This window comes from Cucurbita moschata, unplaced genomic scaffold (genome assembly GCF_002738365.1).
Source record: "Cucurbita moschata cultivar Rifu unplaced genomic scaffold, Cmos_1.0 Cmo_Scf00001, whole genome shotgun sequence".
NCBI classification, from domain to species: Eukaryota; Viridiplantae; Streptophyta; class Magnoliopsida; order Cucurbitales; family Cucurbitaceae; genus Cucurbita; species Cucurbita moschata.
In genome coordinates, this window is record NW_019268517.1 from 2,223,101 (window position 1) to 2,241,956 (window position 18,856).

At 36.3% G+C, this 18,856-nt stretch overlaps 5 protein-coding genes across 10 annotated transcripts; 3 read left to right on the forward strand and 2 right to left on the reverse strand.

The window, feature by feature from the left end:
* Window positions 1-376: 376 nt before the first annotated feature.
* LOC111453233 (probable glutathione S-transferase) lies at window positions 377-2,429 on the forward strand. Its single transcript, XM_023094246.1, has 2 exons — window positions 377-819; window positions 1,857-2,429. Exons 1-2 carry the CDS (start codon window positions 496-498, stop codon window positions 2,217-2,219), a joined length of 687 nt encoding a protein of 228 aa, XP_022950014.1. The 5' UTR covers window positions 377-495; the 3' UTR covers window positions 2,220-2,429.
* Window positions 2,430-2,661: 232 nt separating this feature from the next.
* Window positions 2,662-5,946, reverse strand: LOC111453213 (pentatricopeptide repeat-containing protein At3g03580). 3 transcript variants are annotated; one of them, XM_023094234.1, is made up of 2 exons: window positions 3,116-5,946; window positions 2,662-2,854 (listed from the first exon to the last, which is right to left on the reverse strand). In XM_023094234.1, the coding sequence occupies exon 1, from the start codon at window positions 5,893-5,895 to the stop codon at window positions 3,208-3,210; it is 2,688 nt and encodes an 895-aa protein (XP_022950002.1). In that variant the 5' UTR covers window positions 5,896-5,946; the 3' UTR covers window positions 2,662-2,854; window positions 3,116-3,207. The 3 variants fall into 3 exon arrangements, with proteins under 3 accessions (XP_022950002.1, XP_022949997.1, XP_022949990.1); XM_023094229.1 differs by having other exon boundaries at window positions 3,103-5,946; XM_023094222.1 differs by having other exon boundaries at window positions 2,993-5,946.
* An 854-nt stretch (window positions 5,947-6,800) lies between these two features.
* LOC111452958 (AUGMIN subunit 7) lies at window positions 6,801-11,829 on the reverse strand. 3 transcript variants are annotated; one of them, XR_002712190.1, is made up of 10 exons: window positions 11,514-11,829; window positions 11,282-11,367; window positions 10,804-10,865; window positions 10,484-10,575; window positions 10,259-10,384; window positions 9,232-9,322; window positions 8,639-8,746; window positions 7,912-8,010; window positions 7,277-7,604; window positions 6,801-7,054 (listed from the first exon to the last, which is right to left on the reverse strand). XR_002712190.1 is itself a non-coding variant. In XM_023093857.1 (9 exons), exons 1-9 carry the CDS (start codon window positions 11,645-11,647, stop codon window positions 7,398-7,400), a joined length of 1,005 nt encoding a protein of 334 aa, XP_022949625.1. In that variant the 5' UTR covers window positions 11,648-11,829; the 3' UTR covers window positions 7,065-7,397. The 3 variants fall into 3 exon arrangements, 1 of the variants encoding a protein (XP_022949625.1); XR_002712189.1 differs by having other exon boundaries at window positions 6,801-7,105; XM_023093857.1 differs by lacking the exon at window positions 6,801-7,054 and having other exon boundaries at window positions 7,065-7,604.
* A 1,039-nt stretch (window positions 11,830-12,868) lies between these two features.
* On the forward strand, window positions 12,869-14,575 carry LOC111447162 (xylulose 5-phosphate/phosphate translocator, chloroplastic). Its single transcript, XM_023086187.1, has one exon. It carries the CDS (start codon window positions 13,035-13,037, stop codon window positions 14,289-14,291), a length of 1,257 nt encoding a protein of 418 aa, XP_022941955.1. The 5' UTR covers window positions 12,869-13,034; the 3' UTR covers window positions 14,292-14,575.
* Window positions 14,576-15,593: 1,018 nt separating this feature from the next.
* Window positions 15,594-17,043, forward strand: LOC111447171 (B3 domain-containing protein Os04g0386900-like). 2 transcript variants are annotated; one of them, XM_023086199.1, is made up of 3 exons: window positions 15,594-15,795; window positions 15,889-16,070; window positions 16,503-17,043. In XM_023086199.1, exons 2-3 carry the CDS (start codon window positions 15,936-15,938, stop codon window positions 16,809-16,811), a joined length of 444 nt encoding a protein of 147 aa, XP_022941967.1. In that variant the 5' UTR covers window positions 15,594-15,795; window positions 15,889-15,935; the 3' UTR covers window positions 16,812-17,043. The 2 variants fall into 2 exon arrangements, with proteins under 2 accessions (XP_022941967.1, XP_022941973.1); XM_023086205.1 differs by having other exon boundaries at window positions 15,909-16,070.
* The last annotated feature ends 1,813 nt before the right edge of the window (window positions 17,044-18,856 follow it).

Sequence of the window (18,856 nt, forward strand, 5' to 3'; positions counted from 1 at the left end):
TTTTTTTTTTTTTTGTTTTTTTTTTACGAGATGGAATTTTCATATTTTTTTTTTCATTTTTTATAAAAATTTAAAAATATATTAATTTCAAATAATTTTTTATTAATTTTTAAGAGAAAATAGATATATATAATCAAGGGATATTACCAAGATTACTATGGTAAAAGATATTTCTTCTATTTAATATTTGATAAGTCATTTTTTTAAAATATTATTTATTTATGTAAATTATGACATCATTTTTTCTCAATTTGACGTTGCCGCCTAGACCAAACGGCATTTGCCAAAACACAAAACGACAGGCGGCGGGGATATCCACGGCCGTAGCCGGCGAAGGCAAATAACGATTCACCAAATTCATACACCACGAAACAAAAAGGGCATACTTGTAAAAAACGGAAAAAGACAGGGACAAAGGAGTAATTTCACAAAGACGTAACGAACTGTGGTGCTTAAAAAGGGGCAGAGGAGAAGAAGCGGAGAAGAGAAAGAAAGATGGAAGAAGAAGAAGAAGGAGAAGTGAAGCTGTTCAGAACGTGGTCGAGTCCATTCGCTCTGAGAATAGTATGGGCGTTGAAGTTGAAAGGAATAGAATACGACACCGTTTATGAAGATCTGGCCAACAAGAGTTCGTCGCTTTTGGAGTACAATCCGATCCACAAGAAGGTTCCGGTGCTCGTCCATGGCGGAAAGCCGATCGCCGAATCGCTCGTCATCCTTGAATACATCGACGAAATATGGAACCAAAATCCGTTGCTGCCTCAAGATCCTTACCAGAGAGCCGTTGCTCGCTTTTGGGCCAAATTTGGGGACGAGAAGGTAATTCTACTGACATATATATATATATATATTACTAAATTAATAAAAATACCCATAATATATTTTTTACTTTATCTGTAAAAATATTTCAATATTCTTAAAACCGTTAATATTTCAAAATACTAAAAAAAAATTAAAATATATTTTTTTTGAAAACTTCAAAAAATACCATAACTATATGGACAAAATTATTAGTATGATACCGTTCAAAGCAACGTTAATACCTTTAAATTTTAAGAAAAATGTTTTTTTTTTTAATAGGGATAGAAATCATTTATTTACTATCAGAATAGCCAATTTCTTTAAATATTATAGGGTAGAAAAAGCTATTTTGAAAATAAATGGTCTGTTTGAGTGTTAAGATTTATTATATTCATATTTGAAAATATTCGTAAATGAAACAATTTCTCATTTTTATTAAAAGTTTCGATACTAAAATGAAATTTTTAAAAAAAAATAGTGATGGAAGATGGAAATTAAGAGGGTATCCCGAGTAAAAAAAAGAGAATAATTGAATCATAAGTAGAGTAGATAATAGAATGAAAATCGAGGAGAAAGATGATATATGAGATATAGATAAACAGTTTCGATCTGCATACTAACGATAAAAAAAAATATTATAAAAAAGCTTTAAAATATTAACACAACTTCTGATAGTTCATAGGTATTTTCGAAACTAGATACTACCGCACTTCTGTCCCTATACTAATAGTAAGAGTATTTTTTAACTTTTTTTAAAAAAAAAAAAAATTAAATAATATTTCGAAAGATGGTATTTTCTCTCTCCCTCTATTTCAAAATTTCTCTTTCGAAAATTTCTCTGTTATAGTTTTCTAAAACCTTCTTCTTAAACTGAGGCTAGAAGCTCGAGCATACGTCACTTAGTCATAGGCGACGTAAGAATAAATTGGCTTAGCTCATTTGTCATTGGGGAGTGAATGCGATTAGAAATATAGAATTTATAGATATTTTTTTAATAAATTTAGCGTACTTAGTTTTACCTTTTAAATTTAATTTTTAAAATTTTTAATGTGTAGGTTTGGGAGTCAATGAAGAGAGTGTTTATGAACGAAGGGAAGTTGAAAGAGGAAGGGATAGAAGAAGCGAAGGAGAGTTTGAAGCATTTGGAAGAAGAGTTAAAGGCGAGGGGAAAGAGGTTCTTTGGCGGGGAAGTGATAGGGTTTGTGGATATTGCGCTTGGGTGGCTTGCAAACTTACCAAGTGTGTTGGAGGAAGTGATTGGACTTAGCCTCATAACTCAACAAACCTTCCCCCTCTTGTCTAAATGGACTCACGAATTTGCTAATGCCCCAATCATCAATCAACATTGGCCTCCTAAACAACAACTTGTCACCAAGTTCAAAGCTATGCATCAAATTTTCATGAATAAACAAGCATGAGCGTAATTGATCTCCTCCGATCTCCGATAAACCTCACAGGATAGGAGAAGCAGTGATTGGAGATTCCCTTGAATGGAGTCGAATGAGGGTAGATCTTAACGTTTGGTTTAAAGGGTAGTGTTATCCCGACCCCTACTGTCATCATGTCTTTACAGTAATGTTTGTGATATTTTCATTTCGCCGTTGAAGAAGCTATCTCTTGCCTTGTTTTTTTCGGTAAGGAATTTGGTTTTATGGTTTCTAGAATATTCATTCTGCCTGTTAAAACTAGGAGAGTTCAGTGGTTGAGTTTAATTAGGTTCAGACATTTTTATACCGAACTGAATTGTTCAAGGAGTAAAATTTTCAACCTAAGTAACACTTATTGACTGATCAACATAACCCTATCCTATCATAAAATATTGGGTTGGGTTGGGTTGGTCCAGGTTGTTCGGGTCGTTGATTCAAATTTGTAAGACCCAAAGAGACATCAGAAGGAATGAAAGAAAGACCAACCTTTAGAATTTGATTCATAGGCTAGCATGAGAAGGCATAAGCAGTCGGAGAAATCTGCACGAATGCACACCACTGCCCGTAGATATTGCCTGCTTTGGTCCGTTACGCATTGTCGTCAGCCTCACGATTTTAAAACGCATCTGTTAAGAAGAAGTTTCCACAAATTTATAAGAAATGATTCGTTCCTCTCTCCAACCAATATGAGATTTCTCAGTTGTAGTGCATGATAAATCATTCGAAAAATGATAAGCATTATATGTGCATTCTCGTAATCCTACCTACTTTGGGCAGCTCAATCACTTACTTTAAAACACTTCAACCGAGCTGAATCTGCTCGCTTTTAGTTATCTTCGACGAAAATAATAAGGAAAAGATAGCACGGACTTACAATGTTTACGTACATGTCAATGATCGATGAGCATAACTCGGCAAAAGTCGACCTTCTTGGATTTGCACCGAACTTGAACAAAGATCAAACAATTCATTAGGGTATTCACCAGTGATCTCCACAACTACAGGTTCCATCCTTGAAAAGATGAAACCGATTGGCATCTCTCACAAGTATTTCTCTTTGCATTATCTTAGTTATGTACTTGGTTACAGTATGACAATCTCCACATACTCTAAGGTTTTTCATTACCAGCAAAGGGCTCCCTGGTTTTGTATTCAACAACCCGAACGCTATAGCGAGTCTTTCGCTGTGTCCACATAGCATGTCTCTCTTATCGTCTTCTTCGACGTCGTGCAGAGCAAATTGCAGGTCTGCAACGTAACCTTCCTTGGCCATTAACCCCGTGAGATACTCGAGAAAATCTCTAACCTTATCGTATTGTTCAAACGACTTATCACTAGTTCGAAAAACATAAACTCTTTTCTGAATCTCAATCCAGCTACTTCCAGGCTCTTTCTTCAGCCCTTTATTTTTCATGGTATTTCTTACCAATCTCACCTGATCCCACTTCCCTAACGTAGCATAAACATTTGAAACAAGCACATAATACCCAGTATTGTCTGAGTTCAATTGAAGAATTTGGTTCGATACTCTTTGAGCAATATCCGTGTGCCCACTCACTCGACAGGCGCTAAGTAGAGCTCCCCACAAACTTGCATCTGGTTTCATTGGCATTGACAGGATAAACTCCTCTGCTCGAGCTAATAAACCAGATCGAGCCAGAAGATCGACGACACAAGCATAATGTTCCATCCGAGGCTCAATATTGTAGTCGGTTTTCATTCGATCGAAGAATGCGAGCCCGTCTTTGACCATTCCAGAATGACTAAAAGCAAAAATGAGAGCAATGAAGGCAACTGAATCTGGAATAACACCACTTGACTCCATATCCTGAAAAGCCTTCAATGCTTTCTTGCCCTCGCCATACATTCCAAATGCAGAGATCAATGCAGTCCATGTCACTACATCTTTTTCTTTCATATAGTTGAACACTTTGGTACAGTTCTCTAAACTACCACATTTGGAGTACATTTCAATCAGGGCATTCCCAATTGGGACATCTAATTCCAATCCCAACTTGAAAATACAGCAATGAATCTCTTTACCTTGTCGCCGTGCTGCAAGCAACGAACACATGGGCAAGATACCGAGTATGGTGGCCTCGTCTGGCATCAACCCTTCAGTCCTCATTTCGCTAATTGCTTGATATCCTACAGTGCAATCATCGAAATGAACACTTGAAGCAATAAGGGTATTCCATGATATAATGTCACGAGCTCTCATATACGAAAACGCCTTCAATAAGTCGTCCATTCCACCACATTTAGCGTACATATCTAGAAGAGCATTGCCAATGATGAGTTCATCTTCAAATCCAGATTTTATCACATCACAATGGATTCCTCTCCCCTGGCTTATATCAGCTAACTGAGAACATAGAGATAATAGCAGAACAAAAGTGACAGAATCTGGCTTGCTTTCCCTTTTCATTATCTTAAAATTTTCCATCCCCTCTTTGTAATAGCCCCTTTGAGTGTAGCCGTTGATTAATGAGTTCCATGTCACAGAATCCTTGCGGTTCATTGTGTCAAAGACTTCCTGTGCAGCCAAAAGATCCCCACATTTAGCATACATATCTATAAGGATATTACAAGCTACAGTATCACATTCATACCCTCTCCCAATTAAGTACTTATGAACATACTTTCCAATCCTCAGATCTCCCAAGTGCCCACAGGCGCGAATGGTCGATGTAACCGACAACACATCCGGAGCGAATTCATCTATCATCGCCATAAATAGCTTCACGGATTCTTCGTGCCACCCCAGTTGGGAGTATCCACAAATCATGGTATTCCAAGTAACTGAGTCCTTCGCAGCCATCTCGGTAAATACCCGACCTGTTTCTCTCGGTCTCTCGAACTTGAAATACATGGAAAGAAGTCCATTACCTGTAACAATATCGCCACCAATTCCAATCTTCTCAATCACCCCATGAATCTTCAGACCTTCTTCAACGGCAGTTAAGCTTCCACAAGCGAGTAGAACACTGGACATAGTGAAACAATCAGGCACCATCCCAATAATTCTGGACTTGTGATACATGTCCAGAGCCTCCTCCCAAAACCCATTCGAACAATACCCTGAAATTAGACTATTCCATGATACACTATCTCGGTCAGACATTTCATCAAACATATAGCGTGCATTCTCAAGATCTCCAAATCTACAATACATATCAATCAATGCGTTGCCAATATACAGATCCGATTCAAACCCCATTTCCTCAACATGTTCATGAACAACGCGACCCATTTTCAAGTCCAAAAGCCGGGCACATGAATTGATAACAGAAGGAAAAGTATAAGCATCGGGTTGGAGCTTTGTTTCACGCATCTCAGTGTAATATCCAAGTGCTTGTGTGAAGAGACCGTTGCGAGTGAGAGCACGTATAATCGAATTCCATTGATAGACATTGCGAGTTGGAGAAACAGTGCGAAAAACTGAAACAGAAGAAATCGGGTCTTTAAGCTGAGCGTATTTGCTTATGAGTTTGCCGGAAAAAACGACGGAGAGGCCCAATCCTGAAATGATGATCCAGGAATGAACAGCGCGAAGCTGGGAAGTGTTTTTGGCAGAAGAGAGAGCTTTAAGTAGTGAAGAACGAAGCAGTTCTTGGGCAGTTTCCGGTGAACTATTGAAATTGGAACGGAATTTTGGCGGCTTCATCGGCGGCAGAATTCGACATTAGAAACACCAAGGGAGTTTGTTGTGGTTAGTTTTTTCTAAGCCGATTTTTTTTTTTTTTCATTTTTAAATATATATACACACATTTAAAAAGAAAATTCTATTCAAATAATTTTTTAATGCTCATATTCTATTTTTTCAATATAAATTCTATTAAAAAAACAGAAAACATTTAATAAATTCAATTAAAATTAGCAAAAAAATATAATATAATTTCTATAAACTCAAACTCATTATTACAACCTACTCTTTTTACCCACAAAAAAGTATATATAATAAATTGATTTTGTATTTTAGTTTTGATATACATATATATTTATATTTATATATAAAAAGTGAGACAGGACAATGATTTGAATGGGTTGGAGGCGTGAAAAATATGATCCCGTCTCGACCCCATTTAGCTAACAAAGAGAAATTTCTCTTTAAATGAGTTTCTTGTCCGATTCAGGGTAAGGCCCAGACTTCACAGGTTAAATGAATATCTCGACTCACGCATGCAAAATTACATGAACTTACCTAAAAATGTCCACCGAAAAAAATAATTAATAAATATATCCAAAACATTAGCGTCTCAAAGACTTTATACTAAACATCGTTAATATGAGAATTGCTTGATAAATAAGGTATCGATTACCGTCTCAAGGATATTAACCACCCTATGCCCATAATTATTGAACGAAAAAAAGGTGTGCGAGTAGGCCTTATTAATCAAATTTTAGAAATTATATTAATTAATTAATTTTATATTATTTATTATAAAATTAGTTATGCTTACGTCATAAGAGGCAAGCTTTATGGACTTGTATCTAGAGGAATAACAAGTTGTAGGCAAACATGAGAGTGGGGGAAGGCTGAAACTCATTCCCATCCAACCAAACCAAAATAACTCCAAACGAAATTCTACATCTATTAACCAAACGAAATCAACACGAAACAATTCGAGTATGATTCATAGCTTCTATTAACAAAACCCGGTAACGAGACAAATCGGCAGAAGGGTTCAGAACTGATGATAAACAAGCCAGCAGAGAATTTTCTTACCCGAATTCGATGACTAATAATCCCAATTCAGTTCTCGAGGATCGGAAAAGCTAAACATGTTCGAGGGAATGTTTGGATCGGGAATGCTCCAAAAAACCTGGAGAATATCAGGGAACAACGTGAAAGAGACAAGTTGATATCTTACAATCTACAGTAAAGGGAATGGAAATCCCGGTTAGATACACTACAGCCACTCAGTAGAGATTCATAGGATGTCAATGCGATGGAAATTTTTTCCCTATGAATAAACAGCAATCGCATGTCAGTTTCTAGGTACCATACTAATCACACAATGATATAATTATGTGGAATGGCATACCGCAAATCGTTTTCGTGTGACTACACTCTTGGTTTATGTTATCTGAAATCAGTAATCATGACTCACGACTGCACGCTCATCCGAATTGCAAGTGCAAGAAGCTCTATTACACATGTATTTATCATAAAGTCACCTCTTCGCCCTGCTGGCCACGTTCACGAGCAATGGAAGCAGAGAGAATGCCAAGATCGCGATTTAGGAATGTCAATGCAGACTCGCACTCGGATATTATTCTTGTCACAGAAGATGGCTCTCCAGCAATCGTTTCAGACGATCCAATGGCCAGTGCTGCATGAGAATCTCTAAGATTCCTCAAGTTGCCCAAGAACTGCCATAACAAGAATATGAAATGAAAAATCGAGTTTCAAAACGATGATATAAGAGGAAAGCAGACCGACTTACGAAAAAACAAGGCCCTTTCGTTGGAATTTTTTGTTTAAAAAGAAGCAACAGAACTTCGTGCCTTTCCCTTGATGCAAAATTATCCAAATTCTTTTGTAATTTTATCTGATTTTCTCTTTGTGATATCACAATAATAAATTCAAATGGGTTCGTAGCAACAATAATGAAGAACATAAATGAATCAGCAACATAAAAAAAAAAAAGAAAAGAAGAAGAAGTTAGCCAAAGGATACCTTTAGTAGCATATTGTATGCTTCCAACAATCGGTTGGCAGCTGGCCCAAAGCCATGAAGCTGTGGAACCTCCATCATGTGTGTCCATGGACGAATTTCCTAACGTAAAAGTGATAATGAGAGTCAATAGCAAAAATGAGCGTAGTTCCAACTCAAAGCTATCAAAATACTTTCAAGTGTTTTATAAAGAAAAACATTCACTTAGGCTACCATATACTAGTTTAAACAGGACCACATTCAGCTATTAAAAACGTAGATTATATAGCAAATAGTTATTCTTCAAGGTGAATCTTGACAGAATTATCAAAACATGAAACAGAGTGCTTTTGGTCATAGATCGCCAATATTTTCATAGTTGGTGCATAAGATCCCACATCGGTTGGAGAGAGGAACGAAACATTCTTTATAAGGGTGTGGAAACCTCTCCCTAGCAGACGTGTTTTAAAACCGTGAGGTTGACGGCGATACGTAACGGGCCAAAGCCTAGTAGCAGTGGGTTTGACTTGTTACAAATGGTATCAGAGCCAGTCACCAAACGGTGCGAGGCATTGGTCGGAGTAAGGCTAGACCCTCTCCATAGTAGACGCGTTTTAAAACTGTGAGGGTGATGACAATACGTAACGGGTCAAAGTGGACAATATCTGCTAGCGATGGCCTGGGTTGTTACAAAGACTCCGACAAAAATAGAAGATGATATCAGATAAGATTCCACTAAATTAAGACATACCTTGGTGTAAATAATGTTGAAAGATCTTGCTGTTTCAAGAAAAGATTCCAGGTGTGAACGCAATTGAGACTCGACTTCGGTATATTCCTCATCTGGGTTGTAAGCATGCTACAAAAGTAACATAATACTAATCACAAGGCATCAAAAGGAACAACATTAAAAATAAATCTTTCTAGATTTAATACTATACCACAAAACTACCACCTCAAATCTAAATCAAAATTAAAACATAATATTTTTGTCAGCAATAACCAATCTATCATATTGCAGACTGGAAAGATCAGAGCAGCAAAAAGACAGAAAGAAGTTGGGGAAAAAGAGGCAATAACTCACATTCACGATCGCTCGACAAACCAAAAAACTGAAAAACTGGTTAAAAAACCACCTGACCAACTATATTTTGGTCAAATTGACAATCGATTACATAAGTGGCCATATTTTTCCTAATTCGTTTTTATTTATTAAGACGTGCTGAAAATTAAGTGATGTTTCTTGAACAAAATATTGCATCTGCAGAGCAGTTCCCATATGAGAATGACAGCAGGGCCCATTTTTCCTTAAGGTGAGAAAATTAGACAGAAAGTAGCAAAAACCTTTGATGCTAAATCATCAACTTTCTGTTGAAGATTCAAAAGTATCTTCGATTGTTCTGCAAGCTTGGTTTCCAGCTCAGAAACATCTGGCCTGGAAAAAAAAGAAAAATAACTCAATTAGGCAACAAAATGCTATAACATGAGATCAAATAGATTAAAAGATTGACCTCTGAGATTCTACACCAAAATTATGGTATATCATATGATAATAACTAGCAATTTGGAGTTAAAACTAAAATGTTTTAATCAATAAGAGCTTAAACTAGCAGAACAGCATTTGCAAGCACTATATTTCATATAATCAAGTTGAGACAGCTTCCTCAAAAGAGGGAGGTATTAAAATTCCCTAAACCAGATGAACATGGATCATTAGAACAGTGTACGGATATGACAGTAGTAGGCAGGTTTACATATTGTTTATGATAAGAAAAAATAATGAAATTGGCATATTAACAAAATGAACCAAAATAAAGAAATGGGCAGATCTTAGCTCAAACTGACAATGTTTGGAGTATTTTGAACTATCAGAAGAAGAGAGAGGCAGGTCTCTACTTAGCGTTTGGATATGCAAGAAGAATTAACAGTAACAGTTCAAGCCCACCGCTAGCAGATATTGTCTTCTTTGGACTTTCCCTTCCAGCTTCCCCCTCAAGATTTTAAAACATGTATGGTAGGGAGTGGTTTTCACACCCTTATAAGAAATGTTTCGTTCTCCACTACAACCAATGTGGGATCTCATAATTCACCCCCTTGGGCGCCCGGCGTCCTCGCTGGCACACCATTCAGAACCTAGCTCTGATACCATTTGTAACAGCCCAAGCCCAAGCCCACCGCTAGTAGATATTGTCCTCTTTGGGCTTTTTCTTTCGGGCTTTCCCTCAAGGTTTTAAAACGCGTTTGCTAGAGAGAGGTTTCCACATCCTTATAAGTAATGTTTTGTTCCCCTTTCCAACCAACGTGGGATCTCACATTATCAGTACAAAGAAAAAAAATCAGTAGACATAGATTGATGTAGGAGAATCATTACAATGGATATATAGACTGAATTTGAACATCAGCAGGAAACAATTTGCATTCTTCTGAGAATATTTGAGCCTGTTTCTCGGCAATAGAGTCAATGAGTTGTATGTCTTTGGCAACTTGCTCATCAACACTGCAGAAAAATTAATGAAAAAACATTGATTTCCAATATTCTTGCTCATTTATCAGGGGATTGAATAATATTACCAATACAAGCTAAACAAATGGCAACCTCCAATCTGGATTATCTGCATAGATGCTTGCCTCAACAAGATCAACAATAAGACGGATCATTTCAGTTCGCTCCTCATAACTTCCCCGTCCCTGTAAAATACAAGAAGAGTTAACAAGATGTCAGCCACATTTATACAGTGAAGATGTTTACAAAATCTGTAATCAACCGGATGCAGAACGCTTAAAGCTTTATAAATTACACAATTGTGGCTCCGAGAACTCAGACAGAAGACAATGACATTAGTGTTGTTGCATACAGACGGATAGCTTCAATTTATTTTACTCATAGAAATAGTACAAGCAATTCAGAAAACGAACTTGGATAACTTCAGTATCGATACTGGTTGTAATGCCCAGAAACTTTGCAATTTCGGCTAAATCTGCAGAATAGAGCCATTGGTTATAACATGGTAATTGATCTAATGATGGAGAAAAAATCAGTACCACAATTTAAATGTGAACAACAGCATGAAAACAAAGCAACAACATATCATACATCATGTGGGGCGGCAAGATAAAAGAGAAATCACTGAACGATTAAGCAAGAAAACCTTGTGGCTTTGGCAGTAGATACACGGGAATTTTAACATGCTGAAGAAAAATTGGATCATTTTTTAAGCCATTAACAGCCTAATTTCAGAAAAAGGGCAGCCCGATCCATGAAACTAATCACTCTAAAGCATAAAGGTTAACGAGCATCCATGTAATTTGATTGACCAGTGGCACAAATTTGAATTGATCCTAAATAGTATCCGTGCAATCATATAATCGTGAAGCATGAAGTGAGAAAACTAACACTGAATGCGACCAGTCTCTTCATCGCGATCGATAGCATCTCCTTGGATATTTTGTTGCGAGAACGGCGACTTATCACCCAACAAACTACAATTTAACAACGCAATGCAATAAGCCATCAAACATCCGATTATCTGGTGAATGACTAACCTCCAAAATCAAAGGCTTAGAAATGCAATTCGAGTAGTTTGAAGTAGTTAATTGAAAGATTTGCAGAAAGTAATCAACAATACCGGAAGAAGAGCCACTCGAGAAGAGCATAGCGCTCCATGCCGGCGAAAAGGAGGGACTGAGCAGGAGCATTGGCTCTAGGGTAATTGAGCGTTGATAGCTTCTTCTGAATCTCTTCCATTTGCCTCGCTGCCATCTTCGCCTTCGTTCGTCTGTCACTCTACTTTTTGAAATTCTGGATATCAATGACCGCTCTCTCTCTCTCCTTAGACCATCCCTCTCAGATCGGAGCAGAATCAAACGGGACCGAACCGTCGACGGATTCTTCAGCCACTCTGTGACGCTAAGATCTAACCCGCTGACCGTGCGTGGTTTTTTTTCGCTAAATTATTCAAATAATAATAATAATAATTAAATTAAATTAAATTTTGTATTTTATATATATATATATATATATGAACTTTTAAAAATATATTTAAAAAAATAGTGATACCATTTATTTTGAATTTATTTCAAAAATATCCTCCACTTTTTTAAAAAAATTAAAAAATATTGTTACTACTGTATTAAATATTTATAAAATTTTAAAACCGGTATTAGCATCGTCTTTATAAAAAAAATATATTAAAAAAATTCTTACTCGTGTTTGTTACATTCTAAGCTATCTGACATCAATACTCAAACTCTCGGCATAAAACAAAGGAAAGATGAAACCTTGAAAACTAAGAAAGTGATGTGACAAACAATGAAACATACCTAGTCAACCGAAAAGTCAAAATCTACACCCTATTAGCCACGGCCCGAGAAGTCAAATCAAAAGTCGAGACTACCCCCACTTTGATTGAGTTGAATATAAAACCTAACCACTGACAACACACTAGGAGCTCAAATTTAAGGTAGAGAAGTTTATCGTGGATTTGTTGTAGAATATTAAACGAAATTCACAAGAGAACGGAACCAATGAAACCCAACAACTCGCTTTCTTGCTACAAAACATGTGTGAAGAGCGAGTTGACGAGCATACACGACTCGTTTTAACAGTGAGGCTTTGTAAGAAGAGGGCTACACTAACGAAACGACTTTGATAGTCGTTGTGAATGGACTCAAAGTCATATCCAGTGGTAGCAAGAGCTTTATGATCGATTCAACTCGAGTCTAAGAAATTTCGTTCATGATTTTATATGTTATCGAAGCTTCCCCGAAAATAATATCACTCTTTGACGTTTAAACCAATAACGAGCTAAATTTGAGATTGAATTGTGTACCTTAAACGACAGTGATCTCAGTAGTCGATACCCTCTTCGACACAACATCAGAGTCATAAAATAAAACAAATCTCAAAACCCTAATTTTATGAACTCATAATGAGGTAGGTTTTTTTTTTTTTTTTTTAATTTTAATTAAAATGACCAATGAAGAACAAGATCCAAGATAGGTAAGTGCAGAAATGGTCGCCACCGCAGACGATAAAAAGATCGGCGGCCAAAATAAACCATCTCTTCCCGTCTCCACAGTCCGCCATTGAAGCCCTCTCTGTTATTATCTCCAGATCTTCCCTTTTCCCCTTTTAAACCGCCATTAAAATGCTTTCTTCCCGCATTAATCTCCCACCAACCCCACTTTCCACCAACCCCACCTCCCCCTTTCCCCGCTTTTCCCCAAACCTCCTCCCATCCGTCCGATCTAAACCCTCCGATCGCCACCGATTCTCCACCTCCGCCGCCATTAATGGCGTCTCTTCAAAACCCACATCTCTAATTTTCAACCCAATCCCCAAATCGAGCCTATTCTGCAAAAATCCCGTGGACCGATTTAGGGTTTTCCCTTCTAAACCTAACCTCCATGTCCCCGCTGCTGCTGCCGCAGACGGCGGCGATACCACCGCTGATTCCGTCTCCAGCAACAAAACACTTCAACTCGCCGTCGTGTTTGGGCTATGGTATTTCCAGAACATCGTATTCAATATCTACAACAAGAAGGTTCTCAACGTTTTCTCATTTCCATGGCTTCTCGCTTCGTTTCAGCTCTTTACTGGATCGATTTGGATGCTTGTTCTTTGGTCATTGAAGCTTCAACCATGCCCTAAAATTTCAAAGCCGTTCATAATGGCTCTCCTCGGCCCCGCTTTATTCCACACAATCGGCCATATCTCCGCCTGCGTTTCGTTCTCAAAAGTCGCTGTTTCTTTCACTCATGTCATTAAATCGGCCGAACCAGTCTTCTCCGTTCTGTTCTCTTCATTCCTCGGCGATTCATATCCAATCCAGGTCTGGCTCTCGATTCTCCCCATTGTTTTTGGCTGCTCTCTGGCCGCCATTACTGAAGCTACCTTCAATTTCGAAGGTCTTTCAGGCGCCATGATCAGCAACGTAGGGTTTGTGTTAAGAAACATTTACTCAAAAAAGAGCTTGCAGAGCTTCAAGGAGGTTAATGGGTTGAATTTATATGGCTGCATTAGCATAATTTCTTTGTTGTATCTGTTTCCTGTGGCGATTTTCGTTGAAGGGTCGAAATGGGTTCAAGGATATCATCAAGCAATTTCCTCCATTGGTAATGCTTCAACGTTATATCTCTGGGTTTTGATTTCTGGAATCTTTTATCATCTTTATAATCAATCTTCTTATCAAGCTCTTGATGAAATTAGTCCATTGACATTCTCTGTTGGGAATACAATGAAAAGAGTGGTTGTGATTGTAGCTTCTGTGTTGGTGTTTAGAAACCCAATTAGGCCTTTGAATGCTATTGGTTCTGCTCTTGCCATTTTTGGGACTTTTCTGTACTCTCAGGCGACGTCGAAAAAGAGTTCTAAGAAGATTGAGGAAGGAGAAAAGAAGGATTGAAGAACATGAACATGAACATGAACAAGAAGAAGCCATTGTTGGGGTTGGATGGAGTGATGGAATTCATTTTTTATGCTCATTTTGCTCTGTTTTCTCTTGTGTTTAGTTCAGGAATGACTAATAAAATCTAGATTTTGTGAGTTTTAAGCTATGAAATTTAGTTGCAGCCATGGTTTTGTTGAGTTATGGATCGATCAAGCTCTGTTCTGTGTTTATCTTCTGTTTGAAATTTATGGGTTTCTGAAGGAACTTAGGCAATTTCAGAGTATTAATGCCTTGATCAATGGAGTTTTGTCAGTTTTGAAGCTGTGGCTGATTGAATTTGAACTCATAAAGCTTAGTCCAAACCAAAATTTACCCATTGTTGTGCCTTATTTACGTCTCATTTGTGGTATCAATTTTTAGACGTGCGAATTGTATCGGTTTTTAGGTTTGTTTGAAACTTTGGCGGGAAGGACCCGATGAATCTAACCCAACTTTGGGAAGGACCCGATGTATCTAATTCAACTTTTGGATTGAGTTATCAATTTATTTGAGTTTAGTTTGGTTGAGTTGATTGAAGACTGAATAACTTGATGAATCTAACCCAACTTTCGAGTTGAGTTATCAACTTTTTTGAATTCAGTTCATAGTTTAGTTCGGTTGAGTTGATTCAGGAACGAAGAACTTAAGGAATCTAACCCAACTTTTGGGTTGAGTTTTCAACTTGTTTGAGTTTAATTGGGTTGAGTTGATTATAAGAACTTAACGAATCTAACCCAACTTTGAGTTGAGTTATTGGGTTGAGTCGATTCAGAATCGAAAATCGAAAAACTTATGAATCTAACTTAACTTTTGAATTGGGTTATTAACATATCTGAACTGAGTTGGGTTGAGTTAGATCATAACTTTTTCTAAAAAATGGACTAATTCTAATTTATTATTAATTAAAAAAAATTGCTTATGATATAATTATATATGCATATTTATTATTATTTATTCATGAACAACTCTCAAAAATAAGATTTTTAGTATTTATAATGTAATTTTTCAAAATATACTGAAATTAACTTATAAATCTTAATAGTAGATATTTTATATATTAATATTTTACTTTTATTAAAAAAAATTAAATCAATTATTCGAACCACAAGAATTGATAATATTTAAAATAAAAATAATTTTGTAAAAAAAGAATGCAATACTCAAACTAAAATATGTGTCGGAAGAAATTAGTAAATAAAATTTAATATTTTTAGAATTATTCTTATTATTATTTTCTTAAAACTTTTTTTTTTTTTTTTTTTTAATATTCGTTTTGAACGACCCCTCATTTACGTCCCTATCTCAAGAATTAATGAACTGAAGAACGTACGACTGAGGGTTTCATTCTCCGCTTGCTCCGGTTTCTTACAGGTTACGAAACAAGAATCTTCCTCTAACCTTCTCTTCCACATTTTCGTTTCCGATCAACGAGTACCGACCGGAAGAAAACCAGAAAAAGTGCAGGAAATCGGAAGTAAATGTGAGTGTTGATTGCATTGCGTCTTCTAATCTGTTAGTTTTTTTTTTCCGATCATCTAATCATGTATTTTATCCGATTCTCCCCTTTCCGCAGTCACATTTGGATTTTGCAAGTGATTTGTACTGAAAAGAGGTCTCCAGATGCAATCGCAGGAGAAACCTCCGCCAGAGCCTACAGAAATGCAGCCGCAAAATAGTAGAATTTTGCCGCTCTCAGGAAAACCCTACCATGGCGTTATTCTTTCTAAGTCGCATGTCGCTCCCATATGTAATATGGTAAGTTCTCGCTCTCATGGAAATCACTCAGAAATTTTAGAACAGTTATAGTTATAAACGGAATTGGTTTGTGTGCTTGCATTGTCAAAACCACTAGATTTTACGGCCAATCCAGGAAGTATTTGGCTGGTTTGATCAGCAATAGTTTTGGTATCTTTTTGACTTGCAAGATTAGCAGTGTGAAAACTATTAGAAAACCAGTTCATAATAAAAGTTTTGCAAAAATAAGTGTTCGTTTAGTATTTGATTTTCCTTGGAAGAATTAACTGAAAGATTGTCATTAACTTTTAGAATCATTCAATCTCATGATTATTAGGACTTGACATTACCAAATTCTTGGCTACTGCCAGAGGCTCAAATCAGCCTATTTTTCAGCATATATATGACATGAATCAGCTTAATTGTAAGAGACTATCATATCTTCATTTGTAGTTCTTGCCAGCCAAATTTCATTCTGTTTTACCTGCTATTATGATCCCTGCGGTTCTTTACTGTGAGGGAAAGAAATGGAAGATCGATTATTATGGGAATCGACGCGGTAAAGCCCTTGACACGAAACAGTGGAGGAAATTTGTTAATGATAATCATCTCAAGTGTGGAGATGCTTGCGTATTTGAGCTAATAGAATGCAGCAGCAGCGTAATCAAGTTCAGAGTTCAAATTCTCAGAGGCGACATCCCTTTTGAGCTGCACGAAAAGTTCAGCGGGGAATCTAGAAACACTCCTATACTCATTGACTAGCTAGCCCCTTCTGTGGTCTCTTAGTGTTCAGTAGTTCGGACTTGTCGACAGCATATATGGTTTGGAATCGGACGACCTGTTTGATAACCGTAAGTGGATATGTATGTTTATCACTAATGCTTATGTCTTAGTCAGGTACATTAGTAGGGAGAAGGAACTGGTTCATTAAGGAGAGATTAGCACTCTCAAATTCGCTGAAGTTGTAATATTACATTGTCGTTCGTGGTATCTTTGTTAGGGTAAAAACCGAAGACGTTTTCGAAATTTCATGGTTTTTTTTTCATTTTAGATCCATTCTCTTTCTAAAGGAAATCATTCAGTCCATGTTTTAGAAAGCAGGGGGAAACCATTTAAAGAACATCCGTTTGCTGTGTGTTGCTGCAGGCCTGCAACTTCATTGCTTATGCATGAGAATACTAGACATCATGGCATGCATGAAAGCATAAAATTGACTCATTATATTTCAGCATTGTATTTTCTTGTTAGTATGAATATTCTTGGTTTAAGACGATCTTATTTGAACAGGATCTGCGTCGTTGAGTTCTAAAGACGCTCCCGTGGTAAGAATTTCACTACGATATCTGAATGTCGTTTGCTAGATTACTGAACCTTTCATAAGCTTTGGATACCTGCTTTTAGGTTCCATATTTAGTCATCCTAAAGATGTAAGGAAGTGATATCAAACAAAATCTAATTTGAGGTGTGGATTAGAACAGGATCTATTCGAATCTGTTCTGTAAGTGGTACAAATCTTCGAGTTCTAAGGAAAAGCTTTTAACCCTCTTGAACTCGATCTCTGAAGGAGTCGTCACTCGTCCTGAATATTTTGCTAGATACAGTAGTTCAACCTAGATGGCTTGCTTATGCCAATTTTGACAGGGTACATCGGAAAATTTTCTCGTTATGTGAATGTGCCCGACCTATGTTCCTCCGTCGTTTTTATAAGAAACAATTTCATTGAAATTACGTAAGGGGGGACCCTCATATCTTCATCGGATGGTTGAAATCTCGAAATCTCAGTCTATTTCCCTTGTATTCCTTTGACCAGTTTGTTAGCGAAATCTTGATGCTATAGGTCTTTTAAGTGTCCTTTTTGCAGATTGTTCAAACATCAGCAGCATCATCATTTTCCATACATATAACCATTGTTTGACATTGTCTCTGGTTTTGGTGTGAGAACTTTCAGAAATCCTGACTGCCCACTGATATATCTGAGCCTTTTGTGTAAAAAATTACACAGATTTTCAAATACTACTTAAGCTAATTGCATTGCTTATCGCTATGAATATGAAATAAAGAAAGATTATAATGCAATAGAAAAAATTTAAAGTACATATTTTGGAGATTTTTGTTCGGTTCGTAAAATTTTTCAACACAAGCAGCAATGATTAGTCATCAACACAACTCAACCATAATTTTTTTTTTATTGGGCTAGGGTCGTTCAGGTCATTTTTTCATCTTTTTGTTTTTAATAAAAGTAAAATGTTATTTCATGAATATTTATTTATTTTCAAAAGTTTAATTAAATTTTACTAATTAATTTTAATATTATATCTTGAAAAATTATCTTTTAAATAGTTAAAAACCATTTTAAAAAATTGTTAAAATATTCAATAAAAAAATAATTATAAAATTAAACAAAACAAAAATAAAATAAATATAATAATTGTAAGTAAGTTGAATTAAATTAAAACTAATTTTAGGAGAATACATGAACTAATTCAATCATAAAAAACCCAAATATATTTATATCTCAACTTAAACGGCAAAGGACTTCTTTTCATATCGAGACTATCGAATAATTATGGTTTTATTATTGAACAATTCTTTACTAGTACATTTTGGATTTTGAAATCACTTTTAATATACTTCTTTTCCAAGGCATACATAAAATAATAAACAATACCTTGTCCATTCACATGGCAGATGAGTAGATTTTACTGAAGTTAGCCAAACGGTCAAAAGAACTGGTGTATGAACTAGTTTTTTTTTTTTTTTTTTTTTTTTTTTTTTTTTTTTTTTTTTTTTTTTTTTTTTTTTTTTTT

Coding starts and splice junctions, on each gene's coding strand:
- LOC111452958 (XM_023093857.1), bottom strand. CDS start 11,647: ATGGCAGCGAGGCAAATGGAAGAGATTCAGAAGAAGCTATCAACGCTC. Junction 10,576..10,803: donor TCGATACTGAAGTTATCCAA/GTTCGTTTTCTG, acceptor TGTATTTTACAG/GGACGGGGAAGTTATGAGGA. Junction 8,011..8,638: donor TCAACATTATTTACACCAAG/GTATGTCTTAAT, acceptor CTTTTACGTTAG/GAAATTCGTCCATGGACACA.
- LOC111447162 (XM_023086187.1), top strand. CDS start 13,035: ATGCTTTCTTCCCGCATTAATCTCCCACCAACCCCACTTTCCACCAAC.
- LOC111453213 (XM_023094234.1), bottom strand. CDS start 5,895: ATGAAGCCGCCAAAATTCCGTTCCAATTTCAATAGTTCACCGGAAACT.
- LOC111453233 (XM_023094246.1), top strand. CDS start 496: ATGGAAGAAGAAGAAGAAGGAGAAGTGAAGCTGTTCAGAACGTGGTCG. Junction 820..1,856: donor CCAAATTTGGGGACGAGAAG/GTAATTCTACTG, acceptor TTTAATGTGTAG/GTTTGGGAGTCAATGAAGAG.
- LOC111447171 (XM_023086199.1), top strand. CDS start 15,936: ATGCAATCGCAGGAGAAACCTCCGCCAGAGCCTACAGAAATGCAGCCG. Junction 16,071..16,502: donor TCGCTCCCATATGTAATATG/GTAAGTTCTCGC, acceptor CTTCATTTGTAG/TTCTTGCCAGCCAAATTTCA.